This window comes from Paralichthys olivaceus, chromosome 7 (assembly GCF_024713975.1).
Source record: "Paralichthys olivaceus isolate ysfri-2021 chromosome 7, ASM2471397v2, whole genome shotgun sequence".
Classification (NCBI taxonomy): Eukaryota; Metazoa; Chordata; class Actinopteri; order Pleuronectiformes; family Paralichthyidae; genus Paralichthys; species Paralichthys olivaceus.
Window position 1 is genome coordinate 8,471,544 of NC_091099.1, and position 24,329 is coordinate 8,495,872.

Genomic DNA, 24,329 nt, shown 5'->3' on the forward strand with positions numbered 1-24,329 from the left:
AACTCTGAACTTTGTTATAATTACTTTTAAAAAGACGTCTCTCACCAACTCATAAACAACGTAAATGTCCAATATGTCACTCAACAAAGAATTAACCAAACATGACATTGATTTAATTGATTTCCTTTCAGTCATTGTTAGGATACAACATGTTCTAGGTCCACCTCCTCCAGTGATAGATGGATAGATAGATAGATAGAACAATTACAAAGCACAAATGAAAAACAATCATCAAATACAGCGACAATGAATCACAGCACCGTCCTGAAGTGTCAAATCTTTCCTCCCGCCCCTCTCCTACTTACATTTACCATATATTCTAGTTTACATTTATTCAGGTTTACATGGATTAACAAAGGCTAAAATGAAATGCATTAGTTCTTCAGTATAAATTGTGTGACATAATATGATGTAGGAGATTATAGATACTCTAATGTTGAACCGGAGCCATGAAATAATAAAGGTATTAAAACCAGATTGTCCTGAGGATGAAGAGAGCAGCTCATCCTCTGCATGTTAAGTCACGATCTGAGGGGAAAGGATGGTTTCTACTGTCAGGAGAAGGTTTGTGTGGTTTTGGCACTTCTCCCTCTCACAAACAGGTTTTTGCATCCACTCTGTGTGAATCTGTGAGCGTGAGAGAGAGAGGGTGAGAGAGGATGGGTACCGTATAGGCTGCACCCTCAACCAACGGGAGCTGGCAGTCCCATGAAGAGGGGGGAGACGGGCGGAGGAGGTGGGTGGGGGAGTAAAACGCCGTGGATCGAGGTGAGGCTCAGCTCATTCAGTGGGATCGTTGAGCTGCGGCGCTCCTCGGATTTTACAGAGAAAATCCCTCCGTGTGGTGAGTGAACCCGCTCCTGTCCTGGACCGCTGCACGCCCCGTGGCCTCCCGTCTCCGAAGCGGATGCGACAAGACCCTGCGAGGGGACAAGACCAAAAACTTTTTATCACCGTGGTTTTCAACAAAGGTAAGATGCTGCTTTTTTTTTATTATAGTTTTTTTTATTTTAGTCTGCCAGCAGGAGATGATAGACGACGAGCGGTGGAGAGGATGACTGTGGAGCGTCTTTATCGAATCTTAATTTATTTTTTTTGTTATCACAAGTTACAGGTTAATTAAAAACCACTGATTTACCTGAGAGGTTGTTTGTGCGTGAAAACATTTCAGATTTCAAGTTGAGCAGCAGATCTTCCTCAAATGATCCACTGAGGGCTTTTGCACATTTTTGAATACAGAAGTATTTACATATTGCGACACTTTATCATATAGGCGATAATATACAGGTTTAAAGTGAGAGGCTGCGGTGGACAAGTCCCGGAGCGCAGAGCGTCAACATTACATTACAGGGCTGAACAAAAGAGCTGCAGTTCCTCACACCTTTCTTCAGGTTTCTTCAAAATGATAGATTCAGTGTATGTGTATATAACGTAGAACCTTTTCTGCCTCTGTCAATAACATCACAACCAACAAGCAAATGTGCACTTTTGTCTCGGGCAACACTTTCTTAATTATCTTTCTTGTGCGTTTTTAATTGTTGTGCGCGTCAGCCAAACCTTGTGCGCCTCAGCCACGCGCACATTTGTGTTTCACAGAGACGAAGGAAGCTCTGGACTTAATTTCCCTACAGCAGCATTGGTTATAGACACCAGGTGCAGCTGAAGTGATTCAGTACAACCTCTCTGGACCAATCTGGTCAACAAGTTGTTTGTGTTTGAGTTTTCTTGGCTGCTCTTACAGAGACTTTTATTAGATTGGCATGATTTCGTTAACCTGTTTGTCTCTGACAGACATGATGTTTTTTTAATCGTCATTATCTTCCCTCCTTTGATGCTTTATTTATCAGCATTGGAGTCATCCATGGAATCCTGGTGGCACATCAATTTTTTCCCAAAACATGGGAAAACTGGAATTCTTGTTACCATCTCCACCCACCTCTTGAGCCAATCATTGCAGCCCCTTCCCTCCTTCATAAAACACATGCACGCACACGTGCACACACAGTTTTCCAATAGCACCATCAGCGTCACCATGGAAACCAACTGCCTTGGCACCTTCAGTTGGTCGCCCTCAGCATTACTCTTGGCTTGTCACATGAAAACGTGAGCAGGGTGTGTTTGGAGACGCCTTCGTCAACAGCGTATCGATGATTGGTTGCAGGTTGAGGTTCTGCATGGAACAGATAAAGAGTATATGTTGGGTTTTTTCACTGGACATGTTGCCTCCGCTGTAGGTGGTCCATGGTGGAGGGAACGGGCTGTACCATGTGTGTACTGTGTGGAAGGGATGTGATGTGAACAGCCCTTGGCCTTCAGCATAATTGCCGGGAGAGTCTGTAAAGGAAAGTGTCCATGCATCTAATGCGTTTTGTCCTTTTCCCACAGGCTGCTCTGCTACTGTACTGTGGCATTTGCTGCCTTTACGTGAATGAAAGCTCACACATGCTGAAAGGCAGGATGAGTCATTTAAAGGAAAAATGCATGTCTTTTTTCTTAAATAAGGATTACATGCTGCCGTCACAGCCAATTCACACACATGAGAGTCTACATCAGTGGGAGTGTTTGGCCACATTATGCACATAATTTGCATTTGTTTACAGAGAAGAGCATCATGAGTGAACGGGAATTCATGCAGCGACTTTTATCTGGGCTTGTCACATTAATCCTTTTTACCAGCGTTTGTCAGGAAATCATAGGAAACAAATTATTTTTCCTGGATTTTTTGTCTTTCTAATATTTTTCTTAACATTTTATGACGTTAAAAGTTCAAACAATCAATTGATTCAGTCTATTGAGTATATTGGATGAATTTAAGTAAAGAAAAGATTGTATGGAATTATACTTTTCTTTATAGATGATGCGTTTATATCCTAACACCTTATTAAGGAAGCTCCCTTTATAATGTCACTGATGGATTAAGATTAAGTTGAAATTAATTGCATTATTAATCACTATTCAAATATATTTGTGACAGTGATGACAAAACCATGTTAAGATGCGACTATAACTGTTATAGGTAATAAGGTTTGTTGAATTAAGAAAGTACCAACCTTTCATCCACACACACACACACACACACACACACACACACACACACACACACTCATACTTGCAGGCTGTCACATGCCCAGACTAGACCCTGCAGCAGCGCCTTCCCCCGACTGGAAGTGAAATGAGTCAAAATCATATTTCTCAGAAATGTGTTATGTTAACCATCTGTGAAGATGTGTCTTTAATTAGGGTAGTTGCTCAGGGTACTCAGGGCAGAGTAGATGTTTACATGGACGTGTGTTGTGTGAGTGCGTCTTTGTTCTGCGAGGCACACACACACACATAGGGGGAGGGTAGTTGTGTAGATAAGCAAGTCAGGGGTAAATATTAAAGGAGAGGCAAAGGAAGTAACAGCACACTGGCCCAAAAAATCAATATGCTGATCAACTAACAGCATCTCCATTGAGTGTGAAAATTACATTTCTACCAATCAATCTAGGCTGTTTTTATGGATTGGTTCAAGTGGTGTGTTGCGCTTGAGAATTTGTATTATTATTATTAGAAGACGAATGCTCTGGATGGATTTGTGTGGGATACTCATGTGATGAGTGGTAATGGGAGACCAGATGGCAAATGAGCCATCACCAGGAAGCAGGAATGATGATTAAAAGAAAATTGCATTTACACTGCTGCAGAGTAAACTGGGAGATTAATTGAATTCTAGAGGATTTTCACATGTAATGGAGAGAATGTGGAATTATGGTTTTATTTTATTTTTATATTTTTAATAAAATACCTGGGAATTTCAAACGCAGGCTGCAGATAGGGCCCAATCTATTTCCCTCTTTGTCTTCTGGTTTCGTGCACTGCTCCGTAATTTTATTCAGTGCTGTTTAGCGCCCCGGAAAAACAATGAAACCCTTGAACAATGTGGAAACACTTCAGCTTCTGCCAGATAAACTGAGATTTTACACTGCCAGAAGTGTTGGAGAGAGCGGGGGAGTAATTTGAAGATGTGGGAGTGACGGAAAGTGAAGAAGACGAGGAAGACAGACTGTAAAATTTAGACCTCTCTCTGTTGTTGGTAGGAGATAAATGGCCAAAGGATGGAGTGAGGGAGTGTGTGAGTGAAGAGGGTAGAAGATGGGGCCGCACACGCAGCCCGGGGATGCAGCACATGTCACCTGTCCGATTGCTGGCCAAGTCAAACCTCTCGACTCACTGCAGAGAGACTGATGTAGATAGAGGGTGAGAAAAAAGGGGTCGCGGAGAAGAAGCTGGCAAAAGTGTTGGAATTCGAAGAAAGAGGTTTTAAAAAAAGGCCAGGAGCTGGGTAAAAGATGGAAGACAGGAAACAGGTGACAGGGGAGGCGTCTAGCAATATGTTTGTGCGTCCTCGGGTGTGTGTGTGTCCTTGTGCATCCATTCATGGAACTTCTGTATGCCTTGCTGGCAGTCTGTGGCATCCAGTGCTTGAGTAATCCTCCTGGGAATACGCTGAAGCTGCCAAAGTGCCATCCAGTTCCTCTTTTCACTCTTTACCACCCTCATGCTCGTCCGTCTCTGTCTCTTCTTTTCTCACTCTCTCAATACTCCTCTTTTTCTTCCCTTAGCTGTTCCTTTCACTTCCTCAGTCCTCCCCAATTACTTTAATATCTACTCCTTCAATTCTGCACCTAATTTTCCCTGAACGCCAGAACCCGCTCTCTTTATTGCCGGACCTTGGATCATGATCCGTCTCCTCCTCATCACTGTGATCCCGGTGTGAATCTTCCCACTATGAGGGATTCATGCTCATTTAGTTTTGTTTTTTGCTCCTGTAGTCCTGCCTATAGAATCAGTGTACCAGTTCTCAGAGAGATGAACAGAGTGAGGCCTTTCCCATGGGTTGACCAAACAAAGAGCCTGCCTCCCTTCACTTCTGTATGACTGCACAGGAACAGAAACACAGGCATTCAGCAGCGAGTCTGCTGCTGGGTGGCAGAGCGATAGATCTCTGCTGGCTGTGGTCGAGGCATTTCTTCAGATCTTGCTATGAGACAGCAGCAGTCTTTAAACTGCCCAGACAATCTGGAAGGGAAGGAGCAGAACCTCCCAAAGTGGAACCTCGTGTGTTTATCATTGAATGGACACTTTTCTGCTATTAATTTATATGGCTTTGCTTTTTAATAACATCTTATTTGCAATCCATTTTATATATGTGTTCTGAGGATTATTCCATGTGCTGTCATGTCATGACATCTGTCGTTTGGGAACTTTGCTGAGTTGGATGAGCTCCTACGTCAGAACAGAAATGGACAATATTCAATAAATCATAAAAACCCATACATGGATCAGCTGCAGAATAAAACGTTGATACATGAAGTATGTACCATAGAAAGTACTGTGACACATATAGATATTATAAACCAGAAAAAGATGTACGTATATTCTTTAACTGAAACTATTCAATTAAAAAACATACGTACATTTTTTTAGTTGTTTGTGCAACCAGAATTATTTCAATTTATTCTAATTCAAATGTATGAATCTGAAGTGATTTCAATGTTCTTGTCGTTGATCATTTCTTATGTTGAATAAAACATTTCACAAATGTCTGTGCTGCCAGTGCAAACAATATGTGGGAGTTTTGTGTTGGGTCCCATCTGGTACACAGGTCAGAGGTCATGGTAACAGTAGCTCACATGTGTCACAGCCTGTCAGGTCCACATGTTAAAGAAATGTACATTGATTTTCAAAGCTAAGAGACGAGTGTGAGGCAAACATCCTGAAAAATACTGTGAACTCCTCTGATCATTTTTTTTTTACACATTTCCGAGAAATGTATTTTCACTATGACTCAGATTCAGTCACTTCTCAGTGTTAACGTTGGACATTAACATTCACATACTGGCTGGGGGGCCCCAGAGGGGACTGAGTCAGTGTTTACTGGTACAGTGATGGCCCCATCCCACCCACCGCTCCACCACTGCCACTGTCCTCCGAAAACCCCAAACCACCCACATCCCATTGGCACCTGCTATGTTGGAATTCAGGTCAGCGGGGGAGTCACGGAATTGCTCTGAGAGTGGACGGGGGGGGGGGGGGTGTTGTTGTTTTTTTTTTCTTTCTCTTGGCACCAAAGACCATGCCAGTGAGAACAATCGGCCCACTGTGCACCAACAAAAGAATCATAATTAAAGCACATTGAGTTAGTCGTTCAAAACAAATAGACGACTTCATCTGCAGATTCAGTCAGATGGATTTGCACCGTGTTATGAGGTGGGGGTACTTTGGCTTGTGCCATCGCTCTGTAAACATTATGGCTCAAGACACAACAAATTATATGCAGGGTTGGACTGGGAAAGAAAATCAAACTTCTGCGATTGGATGACATGTGACTGGCAAGTGAGCCCAGCGCCTGAATGACATGATGGTCCACCGGCCCACCAATGTGACAGCCCACTTGACAGTCAACCCCACCCACCGATGTGGCCGCCCACTGGGATTTGTCCTGGTATTCCTGATCCTCAGTCTGACATTTCAATATAAATCAATAAATGTTTAACCTTTTACTTTCATTTAAATTCTAGAAAGATGCTTGGACTCGACCATATCACCTTATTCAAATTATGCTTAAAAACTATATTAAGGAGGACTTTTTATGTTCCTTGAAATGTGGAGAAATTGACTGAGTTGCTGCTTGTCTCCTCGCATCCTTTCTCTTTTCTAGAGCAAAGCTTTTATGACAGTTTCATAATGTGGATAATGGGGGGGGATCAGCGAAAAGGGTATAAAGAGGATGAATAGGAAAAAGGAGGATTGGATAATGCCTCGAGGTTCCATATGGTGACAAAGATGAAGCTGGATATTACTTCACATTTGATCCTCCTGCTATATCCACTGAATGCGAAGATGACTGGGAACTTTCCTAAGTTAAAATTCAAATAAAACTATTCTCATTACCCACTTCACTCACTACCCCTCCCCCATCTCTCCCACCTTCCTCTTCCTTTGCCCCTTTTTTTTTTTTACTATTCCACAAATCCTCAATTAAGTGCGTAATGGGCCCCTGAGGCAGGTTTGTGTGCCTCTTTGTTCGGCTTCGGGGGCATCGGTCGGCATTAATGTTCCTCTTGAGTATGTAAATAGCCCGAGCTGTGGGAGCACTGAGCGGAGCTGCCACTTGTCCGCTTAATCTCAGAGAGCTCCATCACTTTCGGGGACGTTTTCTGGAGCCAAACACGGGACATGCATGAGAACTTCGGTGAAAAAAAAAGGAAACACAATGCCCACACTCGGAGGAGTAACATCAGCACCCACGTCCACCTCCCACTTCTTCCGGAATAACCCCCCCCCCCTTTTTTTGCTCTGTCTCGCTTTCGCTCTCTCTTTCTCACCCCCCTCCCCTTTTCTCCCCCAATACTGCCAGTGGCCCCTCACCCCCTTCCTTCCCCACACATGCCTGACCAATCCCTATCCTGCATGTGTGCTGCTCCCCACTGCTCGGCCTATCCCATCCTAACGAGGAGCCCAGCTGATGGACCCCGCCATCTAGTTGTGTTTACTTCACCCACTCGTCCAGCGGAACACACAACAATCCCCTTCATTGCCTGTTTGTTAGCCTGCTTTTCAGACCTAAAAGAGGAGGGGGGCATGTGTGTGTGTGTGTGTGTGTGTGTGTGTGTGTGTGTGTGTGTGTGTTTGGGGGGGGGTTACAAAAACAAAAACGGAGGAAACAATTAAATTGCCCCTCCTCCCCATGAACCCTGTGCTAGCGGTTTCCCAGCTCGAGATTCTGTGAACTAACTTGGAGGCCTGTAAAGTGGCCCATTATTCTGGTCGGGGTGGCGTGTTCCAAGAGCAGCTCGCCTCAATGGCTGATTAACACAGAGAGGGTTTTGTTTGAGGGTTTTGGCTCTGCACATTATGCACTGGTTAATTAGAAGCTCTCTCTATCCATCCATCCATCGATTATTCTATCCTTATATCTTTATATCTGATTATTCCATTTATCTATCATTCTATCTATCTGTCCATCCGTCCGTCCACCTATCTATCTATCTATCTATCTATCTATCTATCTATCTATCTATCTATCTATCTATCTATCCATCCATCCATCAGGTGAACAGGAAAGTGTTAATCACATAATATAATCTCCAATTGTTTTTTGTATTGAATTTACCTCACAGGTGAATTAAATAGATTATACTTTTTGTTGTCGTTTGCTGTCAAGTTAAATTAATTTAGATCTGTGCAGACTATAGGGGGTTTACCCTCCTCTGAGCGGCCCAAGATCACTGTGCTCTGGGGATTTGGCTGCGTCGGGGATCAAACAATGGAAATGTGTCAAAAATGCTTCTGCCCAGATCTTCTGACAAGACTGTGACTATAAGCGGGCTGTCAGAATTAGGCAAGCGTGTTTGCTCTCAATGGCATTCCAGTGCTGCATGTGCCTGAAGAAATATTTACATTGCTTGACAAAGTATGCAGTGAATAATGACACAGGAAGAAAAACAACGAGCTGAGGAGCGGCAGGGGTCCCCCTGTGGCTTTTCATGTGTAACAGCAGTCAGTAATAGGCGAAGGTTCGCTCCTGTTTTCACAGGATTTTAAGAATCTGAGGAAAACACAGAATAGATGTGGTTCTGAAAGAACAGAGTCAGTGAAGTGGTCCTGAAAGGAAAGCAGACGTACAGAGAGTAGAAGCCTCACACACGTAATGTTACAAACAGTTTGATTCTATAAAAAGGAAAAAAAAAGTTAATGTTTCAACACAAATCAGAAATATCACTTAGAACATCTTTGCAGATTTCTTTTATGATATATTCACGTCACACGTCATTGAATTTGTTGATTAAAAACTCTGTTTGCCTGTCTCTGTTTGCTGGACCCAGATCACACCAGGTTTTCATACAGGTCCAAGGGTTTGATGCCCCGTGTGCTTTGGTGCCTAGAAACAAGACAGAACAAGATGAAAACACAGTTCGAAAGGTCCAAGTCCATCAGACCTGTGTGTGTGTGTGTGTGTGTGTGTGTGTGTGTGTGTGTGTGTGTGTGTGTGTGTGTGTGTGTGTGAGTAAGAGGGAGAAACAGGGAGAAGCTGTGGGAGAGACAGTGAGAGAGAGAGAATTTGTAATGAGGAAGAGAGAGTGAGACACTGACAGCTCTGTCACAATTCTCCACTTTCCTGATCCGCCTCTCCTCCTTGTTGGGTTCTGGTCAGATCCTCGATGTGATGTGTTTTGTTCAGTGCAGATGCGCAGACGAGGAGTTTTCAGCTATTTAATGATCTTACCTTACACAAAATGTGTTTCCATCACCCCCACAGGCCATGTCTACATATGTTTCAGCTTATGTTTACAGTAATGAGCATAGCATGACATCTACCAGTAAATACCATATGGCACATATCCAAGAAGCACTGGAGTTCAAGCACTACACTATAACATTGGTTGTAGTGTATACCTCAGAAATGATGTTGTAGAAAGTATCCAGTATATTTTGTGGCACTAGGGTGTGATAACTTAAATATACAGCAAATATGCCTCAGCACATACATTTGTATGATATTCACATTCACACATTTATTGAAACTATCTAATTAACTGGCCAATTTCCCTGCAGTGGAATTATTAAACGATATTTACTTATAGTAATTACTACATTTTAAAATCTTTCATTTTTATAACCATATGAGCTTGACACAATATAACACTCTGTATGAAAAATTTACATATTTTGTTGAGTTATGTGCTTGCTGGATGTATGTGTGTGCCAGTGGTTGTGCTGCTTAGCTGATAAATGAGCAGCGTGTGTGTGTTTGTGTGTGTGTGTGTGTGTGTGTGTGTGTGTGTGTGTGTGTGTGTGCATATATGCATGTGTGTTCAGGAATGCCCTTTCTGTCTACGCTGCGGGGTGGTGTGAGGAGAGCGGGGCACGGCTACTGCTGCGGGCTGTGCTCACTCCCTACAGACCCCTGAGTTTAATTAGTGAGAGAACATCCATCCTCCTTAGTCCTCTTATTGGCAAATCCTGATTGGGACTGTAACCCCGCCCTCACCCCGCTGCGGGACTGGACCAGCAGAGATTTATGGCCGCAGACGACAGTGCAATATTTTGCGCGCGTGCCTGCAACATGTGTTGTGCTCGGACTAATGTAAGCCAGAGGGGGGTTGGTGTCGGGGGGTGCACAGTGAGAGTATTTGCACGTATCGTCTACACATATTTAAATTTGAGAGTGTGGCAGGTGAGTCTAGCGATGTATGAAGTAATGCAGTAATCCCATTTTCCCAGAGCCAGCTGCCCAACACAGATGTCAGCTCCTCATGTATCCACAGATAACCTGGAAACACAAGCGCTCGTCATATCACTATAGAGACGTGCACCGTCTCACTCACCCCCTTCAATTGATTACCTCTAATCTGACATTCACTCCAACCCTGATTTCCTCTTCTGTTTGCCATTTCATTCCTTTGTCTCCATGCTTATACCTTCATCAGCCACACCTTCCATTTTTCCACCCTCCCCCTTTTTTCCCTCCACCCTTCCCCCATACATTGTTACACATCTATTCATTTTATCCCTCCCACCCTTTCCTCTGTCGACTATACATCTCTCTCTCTGCTTCTGTCATCCCTTTCTCAGCAATGTAACGGGTATGCCATAGCTTTGGTTGTAGTAGGGGGAGGGGTGGTCCTGCCTTACTGGCTCATTTAATGAGGTCCTGTGGGGATCGGGCCGAAACCATCAAAAACCTACGTGCTGCTGTATCGCCAGCTCTGTCAAACAGATGCGCCTTTGCTAATGATAACAGTGTGGCATCGCTTCATATGTGGCTGACGTGAACACAGGAGCGACTATAGGTAGAGAGAGATGAGGGATGAGCTGTAGGTGTGGAACACCTCATGTGATGGAGGAGGCTGAGGGGAGGTGCGGCAGGAAAATCTCACATGACTATGGATGATCTTCCTTCATCCGATGACCTTTCATCCGAGCAGCTTTAGGCAAACGATGGGGGGGAGGGGAGAAACAAAATCCTCCGAAGGACCCAACTGAAAAAAATAGCATCACTCTGAGAACATCACCTAGAGACAGTGAGAGTTACAAAAGATTAAACATGGAATACGAGTGTAGGGTCCAGCATATATTGGACCATATATTTGAGTGTCAAGCTAAAGTTTGATTAGATGCTATCAAACTAAGTTTCTCTGTAGACATTAACCAGGCGGATGGGAATCACCATATTCAGTCCAATGACAACCGCTCTCAGGCATAATGGGCAGTTAGCACATAATTACAGTGGGACTGGTCACATCTGAGAGACCAATGCAGACTACAACACTAGCCTGAGGATTCCCAGAGGCTCCCTCTAATGACCGTCTCATTATTGACACAAAGAGTCGTGGCAAACAAAGGGAAACCTTAGAGGATGCTGAGGGACGGGCACCTATGGTTCAGTCATGCATTATCAGGCACTGTCAGGATGCCGTTGCAGCCTGATTGTAAAATAGAATGGTAAAAACTGAAAATGTGGTGAAAGCGCAGGGACAGTGTTACAGCTGTTACAATGCACTAACTGAAAAGGAGATTGATGATGTTGTAGACACAGATGGAGGCTCCATATGCAAGACCACATTCAATTTGGACAAAAAAAACATTTAACATTTAAAAAACTCGCAAAATATATCTATGACCCTTCAATGTATATTTGATCTTGAGGACTGATGAATGCACAAAAGAGTTTCTGAGTCTAACCTTAAGATTTTAAAAGTAGACCTTCTGATTTTAAAGTAGTGGCCCAACACTTATACCATGTGATATTGCAATACTGCAGAGGACCCATGTTCACAGGAGTAAAAAACTGAGAAGAATTTATTTACTTGCCCCTAAACGAGCTGAAGTGGAAGAGAAACCACATTTTTAGTTTTGTCCTTTTGCAGATAATATTAACATGCAAATATTTACTGCTGAATTGCTGTCAGCTGTCAATACATGTGTTATCCTCTCAGTTTATACAGTTGTATATATGATAATAAATAATGACAACTTTCAGGGTCTCCTGCTAAACTGGTAACTGCGGCTCCTTCAGAACTATACAGAGTCAGGTTGACCTGAGTTGAGAGCTCCACTATATCAGTTTACAAGGATCACACCTTGAAGATCAAACTGCCAAATTACTTCTAAAATAGCCCTTGACAATAACTGCAAGAAAGAATCAGATCAACAGCAGGTAATAAAATGTCAGAATGAATTATTTAGATCTTCTACTATATACTATAAAGAAAATAAAAGTCAAAATATATAAAGCATCTTTATCTAAGCTTTTTCATTATAGTGCCTTTCCATTTACATTTCAAAGTTGAACTGTTAAGAGTTAAAGCATTTCTTTCCTCCTAATTGATTCTTGTAATTTCTGATGGCTGTGAATGGCTTTATTCTGCAAAAATAATCATGCTGCAAAAGTGTTTTCTATTCCCACAAATGAATAAAGCCTCAACAATATATTACTGATTACACGCTCTAATAACTGTTGATGTCTGATTTGTTTTGATCTATGCAGCAGCTAAGTAATGTTGTGGAATTAGACTGTAAATGTGTAGAAATAGTGAGTGGGAATGTGGAATTGATTTTGGAGAATATCAGCAAAAATCAGCGTCGTTCACTGTGCAGGTCCTTTGGCTCTGTCCCAGTCTTTGATACAACTTTATTCTCACTCTGTTCTCACTTGGAAACAATTTGCACCGCTGAGTGACTCTGCACACTTCTGTGTGAGGTCACTCTCTTGAATAAAACAAATGCAAAAAAAGGCTACGCTCCTGTAACAGATATTCTGTTGTAGATGATAGGAACCAAGGTAGTAGATGGAGTAGCTTGACATGTATGCCTGAGCTTAATATAAGCAGACATATTTAAAAGATTCATGTGCAGAGCAAAGGCTGATAATGAAACATATTTTCCAATCATTGAGCAATAATATCTCCATTAACCTCCTGAGACCTTGGTAGATTCATTTAATTTGAGCGCTTGTTGGAGAAACCTTGGGAATGTGGGGACACGGCAGTGTTGATTCATTCCTGGTATTTGGGGTTTAGGTTTGAGGCAACTTCCACCTGATGGGAAAGCTTGTTTTGCACCGGTCCCTGCACTTATAAGAGATACTGTTTCTTAGCAAGCGGCACTCTTTGAGGGTCTTCCTCTATTGAAGAACAGAAGGTTGCAATGCTGATGGACTAAACCAGATTTGCATGATAGTCCACACATCTACCTCATCTATCACTGAATGTATTCATCCAAACGTCCTTCTAGGGATACATAAATGAGAGGCGTAGAGTGACAATGCTTCCCTTTCTTCTGATGCTGGAATTTATCTCCCGCTTCCTATGCACGGCACAACCTGAAGTGTTTGCTAAGAGCTTCATTGGGGGAAGTAGAGAGGGGTGGGTGGGGGATGCTTTTTCACAGCTTCTAGGCAGCCACGATGTGTGAGCCCGTTTCTTCCCACTGCATGGCAAGTGGCTGTGAGGCCCACGGGGGCCAGATATATCCGGAGTCTGGCCCGGCTCCAGTTGTCTTTACCTCACAGTATATTGTGATGCACCAGTCATGAGAACGGGCATCGGGCCCCTTGAGAAACCAGTGGGAAACTGGTGTCCTCATTTACATTTCCCCCTGTGCGATCGCAAGGATCAAAATATATATTGAATTAGAGAAGTATAATCACACCAGTGGTCTCCAACGCAAACGTGTTATTATTTAAGATCATGTTGTGGTTGGTAGAGTGGCAATGATTGTCATCAATTATGTAGATGCTTAAGAAGCGTTTCAATGCTTCACAACTTTCTTTGTTGATATGAAATTTACTCTGGTGATGTAAAGATATTAGCTGCTAATCTATCAAGCTGCATCCCATCTTTTTGTGGTGTGTGTGTGGGATGTGTGTGTGGCATTAGCTTCCTCTTTCCCCCCTTCATCTCCTTCTAACTAAGCCACAGAGTGTTGCTACGACAACCCCTCGTGGTCCTTGCTGCATCGCGGCGGCCCTCAATGCCAGCACTCGGGGAACCTCCTCGCACTGGGAAGGCAGCATAAAATCGGGATAATCGCTGTCGATTATGGGACACAATGGGTGCTGCTTCTGAAAGATTCATTCATCCTGGAAAAAGAGACTGTGGAGGGGGGGGGGTGCCTTGGTCCCTCCGCTGCTCTCCCACGGTGGGCACAGGCATGACATCAGTGGTGCAAAAGAACTGGCATTCTGGAAATGCCCACTGCCCTCCCTCCCTGCGCTATACCCTAATACCCCCCCCCCGCCCATTCAAGCCCCCCTCCCTTCCTTTCTCACCCCTGCCAGTTTGGATGCAGCGCTTGGCCGGGCGAGTTGGGGCCACTGCCACTGTTTGCGTGTGAAACAAAGCCCCTCAGAAGGAAGAGAGAGGAAGCAGAGAGCTTCACATGGCACCAGCCAAGAGCAGGGATGGCTGCCTCAGCCTTCCCCTCACAGGCCCCTCTTTTGGCTGAGAGGTGCTGGTGTGACCCCAGTACCCCTTTTCCCCTAGTGTCCCTCTCAAAAACCCCCTCTCCTGTAACCCCTTCTTCTCTGTCTTGGTCCCTCGCTCTCATCCCCGAAAATGCTCCATTTTCCCCGAGAGAGCCCTTTGAATGAGCATGACATGTCCATGGATTTAGGATGAGTGATTTCTCATGACACAACCTTTGCCGACAGAGATGGCATTCCTCTGGCTTTTGTTGTGCAGCCAGTCATTTGTCTGATGAGGAAATAGCTTTCCAACACATTTCCCTAATTAGAATGATGTGATACTGCTCAATACGATTTGAAGTCCCATGCTGCTGGGAGACTAGAGAGAAATCAGTGTGACACCATCCTCACATGAATCACGGTGGCCATTTGTAGCTCGGACCTTGGAGCTCTGGAGTCATATTGAATAGCTGGGATATGTAAATCTATATGTTGGTGGGCATGTGAGAAACATTTTTTGACAGTATCGTAAAAAGACATGACAATGATCATTACAAATGATCCATGATGTCAACTACTCTGCCTTTGAATCAAAAGATATTGATGATTGGTCTTTTGTAGCATCCCCATTTGCAGAGAGCACCTGCTGTGATATAATATTATGTTGCAGCATAACAACAGGCAGCCATAAACATTAACTTCTCTCTGCTGTCCATCAGAATTGACCTCAAAGCCCCCAAACCACAACATTATGGATATTAAATTTTCCCACACGTCATTCCTTTGTTTATTCCCTTCTCAGCGAAAGGGCTACTTACAAAGCATAGCACAGTTCCATTAGCAGGCATCCTCATGCTCAAATCCCAGCAGCCCGGCCTTACCCTCGCCATCCCTCGTAGCTGGGATGAGTCTGCGACTGTGCTCTCTGGGGGGATTACAGGGTCCAGGGAAGGGAGGATCCCCTGATGGATTTGACTGTTAAGCTCCGATATTGACTCCTCCCCTCCACTTTTTCATTTGCAGGTATTTATATTTTTATGCTAGGTTTGTTTGATGTGTATGCGTGCTGTGTATCTTGGTGTGTAGCTTAGCTGGCTGTAGCTGGTAGTGGTGATGGAGTCAGGGGGGTGGGGACTGGGGACTGGGGTGCAGACATCAGGATGGGGTAATTCAGGTTGCTGTGGCTGTGAATGGGTTTGTCGTCTGGGCTGTGTTGACTCGCTCCTCTCTTGATGCGTTTGGACGAGCTGCTCGGACAGCTGAGAGCCCCTAGCTGTCAGCAGAGCTCTGGTGCTTCCTGCCGCCGGCTCTACCAGGGACCTTATCCTCTGACATCTGGCAGCACTTCTTTTGTTTTTGAGATGGAGTTGTGATCCCGTTAACAATTTCTTGTGCTGATTCGCTCTTAAATACCAAAGCCTGGAGTTTTATCCCATAGTTAATTTATATAGCAGTTACCTCAACTCCACTGGAAATGAAGTAAGTACCATGCATCCCATTTACATTTCTAGGTATAACTTACTTCATTTACTGTAGCCCACTCATGCAATCACTTTTTTTATGTCTAAGTTAAAAGTTGTTATTCATCAGCAGAAAATGAGAGAACTTATGTAGGGTACACTTTGTAGTTTTTAATAATTTTATCATCTTATAGTTGAGGTTGTGTCACATATTTGGATATCAGGTGTTTTATTATAATCTTCATGAATTCGTTATGGCTTCAGAGTCCTGTAATGAAATTAATCTGATTAAGTCCTAGGCTGAGATTAACCACTTTCTTAAGTGATCCAATTAGAGACGGAGGAGAACAAACTGTGTGTGATGACTTTCGAATCATGAACTTTGCCGGACGTGTTCGTCAAAATCAATTATAGTCACTTCATGAGCGGCTTTCAACATCGCAGTGAAGGCTTTTGTATTCAGTTTCGAACAGAAGCAGCTCAAATCCATTTACGTGGAGACAGAAGAAGATTCAATTTCCCGGAATGATTCTTTAGAGCTGAGATAATGAATTCAAATCTCATGCCATGTTAATGAAAGTTTAAATAAAAAAAACAGCAAAGGGTATTTACCTTCTTTTAAAATCATGCCATAAAATAAACACCTTTTCCTCTACTAGAATGAAATAGCACCTCTATGCAGGAGTTTATTATCCTGCTGCATATTCTCATATTCATCGATCATTGGGTTGCAGAGACCCACTCTCATCTGTCTCTGACTTGGGGAAAGAAGCGCTAATGAGAGGATCATGACAGAATAATATCCGACCTCTGTGACGTCTAACATCTGCTTCCGCTCTCTTTCTTCATGCTAAAAATAATGAAAAGGGAGAGAAAAGGGTGGAAAACTCAATTAACAGCCGTCATCATCATCACTCTTGTGGAATGAGATCTCCCTTGAATGCATAATATTTCATGGTTTTATTTCTGGGGGTTTTACTAATTCATCCAGGGTTTTTTATCAGAAGTATGAAATAGCGAGAGAGTGTGATGGTGGCGACTGTTTCCCTGCTGTTTACATGTATTTTCTGTTTTTCACACCTCACTTTGAAATGAATAAGATGAGATAAGACATATCCATCTGTGCGCCTGGAAGCCGACCAGGTAGTCTTCTATAGCCAAGCTCACAATGCAGCGATACACAAAGCCGGGGGAGGTGCATCTTTTAGTGTGCGATTCCGTGTGTCTGTGTGCTCATGTGGAATTATTAGTGACTACTTCCACAGCAACAATGACACAATACAGACCCTTCGGTCGAAAGGAAGTTCTCCCACTGATGTCTATTGATTTGAATTTCTTTGATCAAGTTTCAGCTCTAAGAAAAAAAAACCTGACAGGCGACTTGATTAATATCTATGAAGTGTTCTAACTTCCTAGTGGACTATAGGGGGAGGGTGTGCAAACAAAACAAATTAACTTCACCATTGTGGCTTCTCTTTTTGAGTTAAAGGCCATGAACCCAGGGGTGAGGTGAAAGGGCAGACACACATTATTTCTTCTTTGCTTTTCTTTGTATCCACCCCAACTTTCTTCTTTGTTGGGTCGTTAAAGATATAAAGCAACACATAATCATACTCAAAATATATGTCAAAGCAAGTCCCACAATTTGATAAATTGTTTCTTCAACTTTAAAGGAGACAATGGATATAAACGCCCCCCCTCTTCTTTTCTCTCCTAAAATTGAATGAGGTTTTGTGTGATTTCAAATGAACTCTTTCACAGTCATATCTGAGAATGCATAGGAGAGTGTATAACAGGCAATTTTTGCTCCTCCTCCCTACAATTTGTGAAGTGCTAGTTCTGTAAAGTTGGCATTTTCTTTTTTTTCTTCCTCTCCATCTGTTTCTCCTTTTCATTGTCGTCCTAAATTAATTCTCAAAGAAATCCACCAGGAGATTTTTGTCAGTGTTTGTCTGCTCGTGTTGTAATTAATTATAAACATTACATAATGCTCAATGTGAGCTTAATTTTGGTGAGTCTAAAACTTGTGGTTTTTTTTCAGTGTGATCTGTCGATGTGAATGCTGTTTTAGAATGCTGCTTTATATACTTCATGTGTATAACTATGATATATCTAATTATATCTGGATGGTCAAATCATCCAGAAAGTTATTATAATCAGTATCATTACATAATGTTGAAATGCTTGTAAATTCTTCTAAAATCCCATAAAATCATAGCTGTTAATAATAATACTTACAGAAGTCTTAACAGATGTCTACTCTCTACTACAGAGAAAAACTGAATCTGTTCTCATTGAAACCACAAAACTCGAACAGTAGTTTTACAAGCAGCATCCTGTTGTATCCATGAACAGTGTTGGACTGACAGCTTGATGACACACTTGAAATATTTTTCATAATGTACAATTGCTTCTTCATTTATTGTTTTCGAATATTTTAAGCACATGCAGAATGACTGATTTCTGTTTAATGGTGTTCTTCTTTGCATAATGCTTTACCTATTGTCACTGTGACCCCACATGACCGAACGTGACCATGTGATGTAAACTGAATGATAACGCTGTATGGACAAGAGTTTGTGTTGAAGAGGTTGTGCATTTAGTAAGTTGTATTTTCTTTTTGTCTGTCACAGTGCCAACAGTATGCCTAAACAAGTCGAGGTGAGGATGCACGAGAGTCACCTGGAGCCCATTGAGGCCAGGCCTCAGTCCCGATGTGCCAAAATCTGCTCCAAGCTGTTTAAGAACCTTCTGCTCACACTCACCGTCCTTGGTAAGTCAACTCGTTGCTGTTAAAACTTTCTTTCTTTCTAATTTCCCAGGGCATGCTAGAGATGGGCACCACCACTGAGATCAGTGTTCTGTTAAATCAGAGCTTGATTATGCAGCTTGCTGGTAAAATGAGGAGGAGAGGCAATCTGTGCTTGCTCAGTGTACCAGACAGTGAGATGACTTGGTGTCCTGACCTTCCTCAGCTCTGTGCCACCTGTTGCTGTCGACAGCTCTTTGAGGCCCTGGCCACCAAAACAGTGGTGCATGAAAAATGCTGTGATTATAGCAGTGACTCATTGCACCACAGGGGGGAGATTTAATGAAAAAGATATAATGAAAAGAGTAAAGGGCACGAAAGTAATGATGCAATTTGTGGTTATAGGCATTAAATCAGATTTGTGTTTAACCAGCACATTATTTATACTTTGTTGTGTCTGACACCTATGTGGTCTCCTCACAATATTTTATAAGGGTAAGCAATATGGATGTGTTGTGTGTGTGTGTGTGCGTGTAGATCGTTCAGCAATGTGTGTGCCTCTCTATCTGTGTGCTGCTTGTATGTGTGTTTGTGTGCATGTGTACATCTCACCCCACTTGGCAGGATTCTAGCAGGGCAAGTGAGCCAGCATGATCATTGATCATCTGTCACTTGGCAAATAAGAGCCTGAATGGGAGCTTGCAATTGGGCCAAAGGGAAGGCACAGGAAATCAAGTGCCATCCAAAACCGTTGGGTGTGCAGAATCCATGGGATGCTGCTAGACTGGAGGTTAGATTGGATCCCAGAGGACAGCTTACAATTATTTTTTTCAAAGAAGGCTGGAGGGCTTTTGATTCCAAGTTTGTGTTGTTAAATAATGCCTTGGGATGTCTGATCTTTGGCAGTGGTGGGGTAGCAGGGGAAGTGCAGCCCTGGGGGGCGAGAGGGTGGGATGCTGGAGATTTGTCGGAGGCCAAATACCAGGAACTGGTGGGCAGGCCTGCAGGGAGGTGAAAGGACACAGAGGTCATCTTTACTTCGGGGCAGAAAACGAGTTGTTGGAACATACAGTATGTCAAGGGTGAACAGAGGCTTTGTTAGAGAGGGGTTGAACTTTCCACATTTTCAGGATTCTAGAGAGCAAATGGAAGTCACAGAACAAGTTTGGGGTATCCCAGTGAGGCACAAAGTGAGCCTGAGAGTGAGCCTTTCCCCCCTTTACCTAGTGTTAGTATTAGTCTTTTTCACCTTCGGCACCACAAATCCTCGAAAACGTCTTGGGTTTGCAGACATTACAAATGTTCATTGGAGACATGCTGCTGCCACCCTGCTGCTGCCAAGAGATCTGATCTTAATCCTCCATGAGATTTATCTCTTCAACTGTCCTCGCTAAGCAAGCAGCAGACAGCCTCTTTCACAGCTCCAAACAACTCATTGATGAGGCAGGAGTCAATTATTAAGGCTTTTTGAAGGAGAAAATTGTCGCACATTTGTTTCTTCACAGATTGTATATAAGCTCCTCTCAATAGCAGCAAATACACTCATGTGAATGGTTTTCTTTTTATAAAATAAATGTAATCACTTCTCTCTGACTTCATTACTGATGCTCTTCTTCTTTGCCATTATGCACATTTACTTTCACTCACTAACAAATGCCTTGCACTTCAGGTGTGATCTTGGGAGCTGTATCTGGGATGTTGCTGCGTGTGGCCTCCCCAATACACCCAGATATTGTCATGGTGATCGCTTTTCCTGGAGATATCCTGATGAGGATGCTGAAGATGTTGATCCTGCCACTTATCATCTCCAGTTTAATCACAGGTGCAGTGTGACTGATCATACATCACATTATTACAAGATTAAACTTTAGCGATTGCTTTTATCTTACACACTTGATAGTACAAGTTACCAGCTTGTTTATTGTGAGTTTTATTGTGAGGGCAATTTCACTGCTGTTATACGGATAATGACAGACATGATGCAACAGTCCTGCTGTAATTGTAATCTTGATATTTAAATTGTAATTCGCAATATATCATTTCGCTCCATTATGCCAAGAATCGCGCACATGATCAAACACTTTTATGCAATCTCCTGATGGTTGTTTCATTTAGCCCTCATGCAACACAGCATTGAGTCAACATTTCCATTCACTATGACCAAGTAATTATGAGGTAAACACAATATCGCTTGTTTTGGCTGCAGGTCTGGCCGGTTTGGATGCCAAATCCAGCGGTCGCCTGGGCACCAGAGCTATGGTCTACTACATGACCACCACCATTATTGCTGCTGTCCTGGGAGTCATTCTGGTGTTAGTCATCCACCCTGGCAACCCCAAACTGAAGGAGAATCTGGGCCAGGGCGAGAAGAATGATGATGTCTCCAGCTTGGACGCCTTCTTTGATCTGATCAGGAACTTGTTCCCAGAGAACCTGGTGCAGGCTTGTTTCCAACAGGTAATGGAGGACTAGATGATGAACAAGATCATGTCTGGAAGTTGGGAAGCATGGGACTGTTTTTATTGCCTAGCAGAGGATTTAGCTACACATAAATTCAAACACAAATAAATCATAGAGGATAACCAGTTACATTACACTACTCTGTTTTCTCTGGAACTCAATGATTGTCAGTTGAGTGTCATTTGATAGCATAATGGGCCCGGTGTCAGTCAATAAGCTCAGCACTAGTATATCTTCCTTTGTAACCTCAGATCCAGACGGTCACAAAGAAGACAGAGGTAATAATTGAGGAGAACGTCAATGCCACCACCATGGAGGGACTGGTCGCCAACATCACCAAGGAGCCTCAGTTCATCGTCAAGAAGTCCCTGCAGTTCAAAAGTGGCATGAATGTCCTGGGTGTGTGACATCATTTCTTTCTCCCCACATTAAAAAGCTCACAAGATGATTACCACCATTAAGACCAACAGCCATGCTAGCTGCTGTGTGAGGATGTACAGCATGCTAACATTCTCACAGTGACAATGCTAACATGCTTAAGATAAGCAGGCACCACATTAAGCATGTTCACTGTCTTTTTTTAGTGTTTTAGCACACTATTGGCTCATTAGTGCTAAACAGAGTACAGTGGTTGCTAACAGGAATATCATTAGCATTTTACTAGATGAGAAGTTAAGGAATCATGAAAGTCATTACAGTTCATTATAAAAAGAACATGATTGTCTGTTTCAAATGAATTCATGGTAATTCATTGAATATTTGTTGAGACATTCCTCTGTCACCACAACTGGTGGCGATACCGGAAAGGTCAGGGGTCAACAAAGTCATTAGGATCCATTTATATCTGCAGCAAACCTCATGGAAATGAATCTATTAATATCTGACCAACAGACATTAACATCCCTCTATCATAGCTAAAATTGAAAGTAATATCAATACTTTCATTACCACACCTACACAATTTGACAGAAGCCAACCCTTGAACAAAACTGATGACTTTGAGATGTAAATGTAAAAAAACATGTATGATGCCATAACACGCGAAAAGAGATGCGTCCATTTTAAACAATGTATCGGTCACTGCCCACATACTGAAATGCGTCCTTTATGTCGGCATAGCTGTTGAGCCATGCATCCACTAGAGAGCAGCACAGACACAAGAGTTTCTGACAGCAACTAACTTGTGAAGTAACATCATGTAGGATGTCTGTCGTCTATTACCAACCACAAAATTACCTCCTTAAAAATTGACTGAAATGTCTTCCTGACATCCTATGATTGTCTAGCTTGAACTATTGGCGACAGTGCCACAATTTCCGATGGCACTGTACCACTTTGTCCATATCTGTAAGCTCTGAGAAGATGTGCACAAATAAAGACAAAATAAACGCAGAGTGCAGAAAGAAGGCTATGTCCATTTCCGTATATATGAACCTAGCATTCAGCATTAATAAGTCTTAAAATGTCTCACATACGTATAAGAGTTCCTTCATGCTACACACACACAAACTGGTATTCAAATTTAAGGATACATTTATGGTTTTCTGTCACAGGTCTGATTGGTTTCTTTATTGCATTTGGCATCTGCATGGGCAAGATGGGAGAGAAGGCCAGACTCATGATTGAATTCTTCAACATCCTCAATGAGATTGTGATGAAACTTGTCATCCTGATCATGTGGTTTGTATCACTTAAGAATCTCATTGACTCATTTTGAAACTCATTTGGTTATTTTGAGAGAGAAATAACTGTTTATACCAAATTATATGCCAAGTCATTGCAACATTTTGTGAAATTGACAGTTTCCTGACAAACAGTTTTTGTTTAATACTAAATTTATATGAATAACCAAAGCTTTCTCATCTGATCAGGTACTCTCCCTTCGGTATTGCCTGTCTGATCTGTGGTAAGATAATTTCCATCAAGGATCTGGAGGTGGTGGGAAGGCAGTTGGGCATGTACATGGTGACTGTAATCATCGGCCTCATCATTCATGGAGCAATCTTCCTGCCCAGCATCTATTTCGTTATCGTCAGGAAAAACCCCTTCACCTTCTTCCTGGGTATCTTCCAGGCCTGGATCACTGCGCTTGGTACAGCCTCTAGGTCAGCATCAGGATGGATGGATGGATGGATCCTTCTTAATGTTTATTAAGTCAATGTATAACCCTACACTCCTTTTGCTTTTCCCTCCAGTGCTGGAACACTGCCCGTCACCTTCCGTTGTCTGGAGGAAAACTTGGGTATTGACAAAAGAGTCACTCGTTTTGTGCTCCCAGTCGGTGCCACTATTAACATGGATGGAACTGCTCTGTACGAGGCTGTGGCTGCCATCTTCATTGCCCAAATGAATGGTATCCACCTTGACCCGGGCCAGATTGTCACTGTCAGGTCAGGAAATACTTATGATAATTTTTCTTTGTGCTTAAAATATTTAAGATTTGTCATGTTTTCTTTGGTGTTAGTTTGCCTGTTTGTTAGTTAGCAAGGTAAACCAAAAACTACCTAACTGATTTATATGAAACATTTTTCACTTTCTTCATTATGGTGTGATAGGGTGTTATTCTTAGTGGAGGAATGCCCTCTCAGGGGGTTCCTTCTAGTTCTGTATGAAATTTCTACATTAATGTTGGAAAATTCTGCAATTCAATTATTAAAGTACCAAATTACAGCATATGTTAAAGGAACTTTACACAGTAGGGTTGAGACCTTACGATATTGTAGAGAATCCCAACAGTTCCCATAATGAGCCTTACTATAATTATGCATTCTCTGTATGAAAATAGGCATCTTACATGGACTCTATCGATGTGGCACATACAAAGGACTCAAGTGCACTCAGGAATAAGATTAAAAAACAGAGTTTAATCAGTCCAAAATTGAGGGACACAGTCAGTCAGTCAGTCACATAAGAAGAGGTATCCAAAGCACTGAGCTTAGATGCAGGTTCACCAGTCACAAGGGAACAAGACAAACTGGCAGTGGACAGGGAAAACACAGGGACTAAATACTCTTAAGGGGAGGGCACATAATAAGACACAGGTGCAACATATAAGGGTGGAGCAGTTAATCAAACATGGGGGCCGAGGAATTGAGGATCTGACACAAGACAGAATGTCATTATACAAAATGAAACAGGAAGACATATACTGAATTATAGAAAAAATATATAGAGTAACACTATCGCCCCTATTAGATTAAACTGACTC

At 42.6% G+C, this 24,329-nt stretch overlaps 1 protein-coding gene across 4 annotated transcripts in view; it reads left to right on the plus strand.

Moving 5' to 3' along the window:
* Nucleotides 1-745: 745 nt before the first annotated feature.
* Nucleotides 746-24,329, plus strand: part of slc1a2b (solute carrier family 1 member 2b) — a 30,482-nt gene continuing 6,898 nt past the window's right edge. The window contains exons 1-8 of one of the 4 annotated variants that reach the window (XM_020078437.2): nucleotides 746-971; nucleotides 18,546-18,685; nucleotides 20,331-20,483; nucleotides 20,868-21,118; nucleotides 21,373-21,520; nucleotides 22,675-22,801; nucleotides 22,993-23,226; nucleotides 23,317-23,511. In XM_020078437.2, coding sequence (XP_019933996.2) covers nucleotides 18,556-18,685; nucleotides 20,331-20,483; nucleotides 20,868-21,118; nucleotides 21,373-21,520; nucleotides 22,675-22,801; nucleotides 22,993-23,226; nucleotides 23,317-23,511 — 1,238 coding nt within the window. In that variant the 5' untranslated portion in view covers nucleotides 746-971; nucleotides 18,546-18,555. Of the gene's footprint in view, nucleotides 972-15,352; nucleotides 15,476-15,663; nucleotides 15,932-18,545; nucleotides 18,686-20,330; nucleotides 20,484-20,867; nucleotides 21,119-21,372; nucleotides 21,521-22,674; nucleotides 22,802-22,992; nucleotides 23,227-23,316; nucleotides 23,512-24,329 lie in introns of those variants that run through there. The other 3 variants (XM_020078438.2, XM_020078436.2, XM_020078439.2) reach the window with 3 other exon arrangements.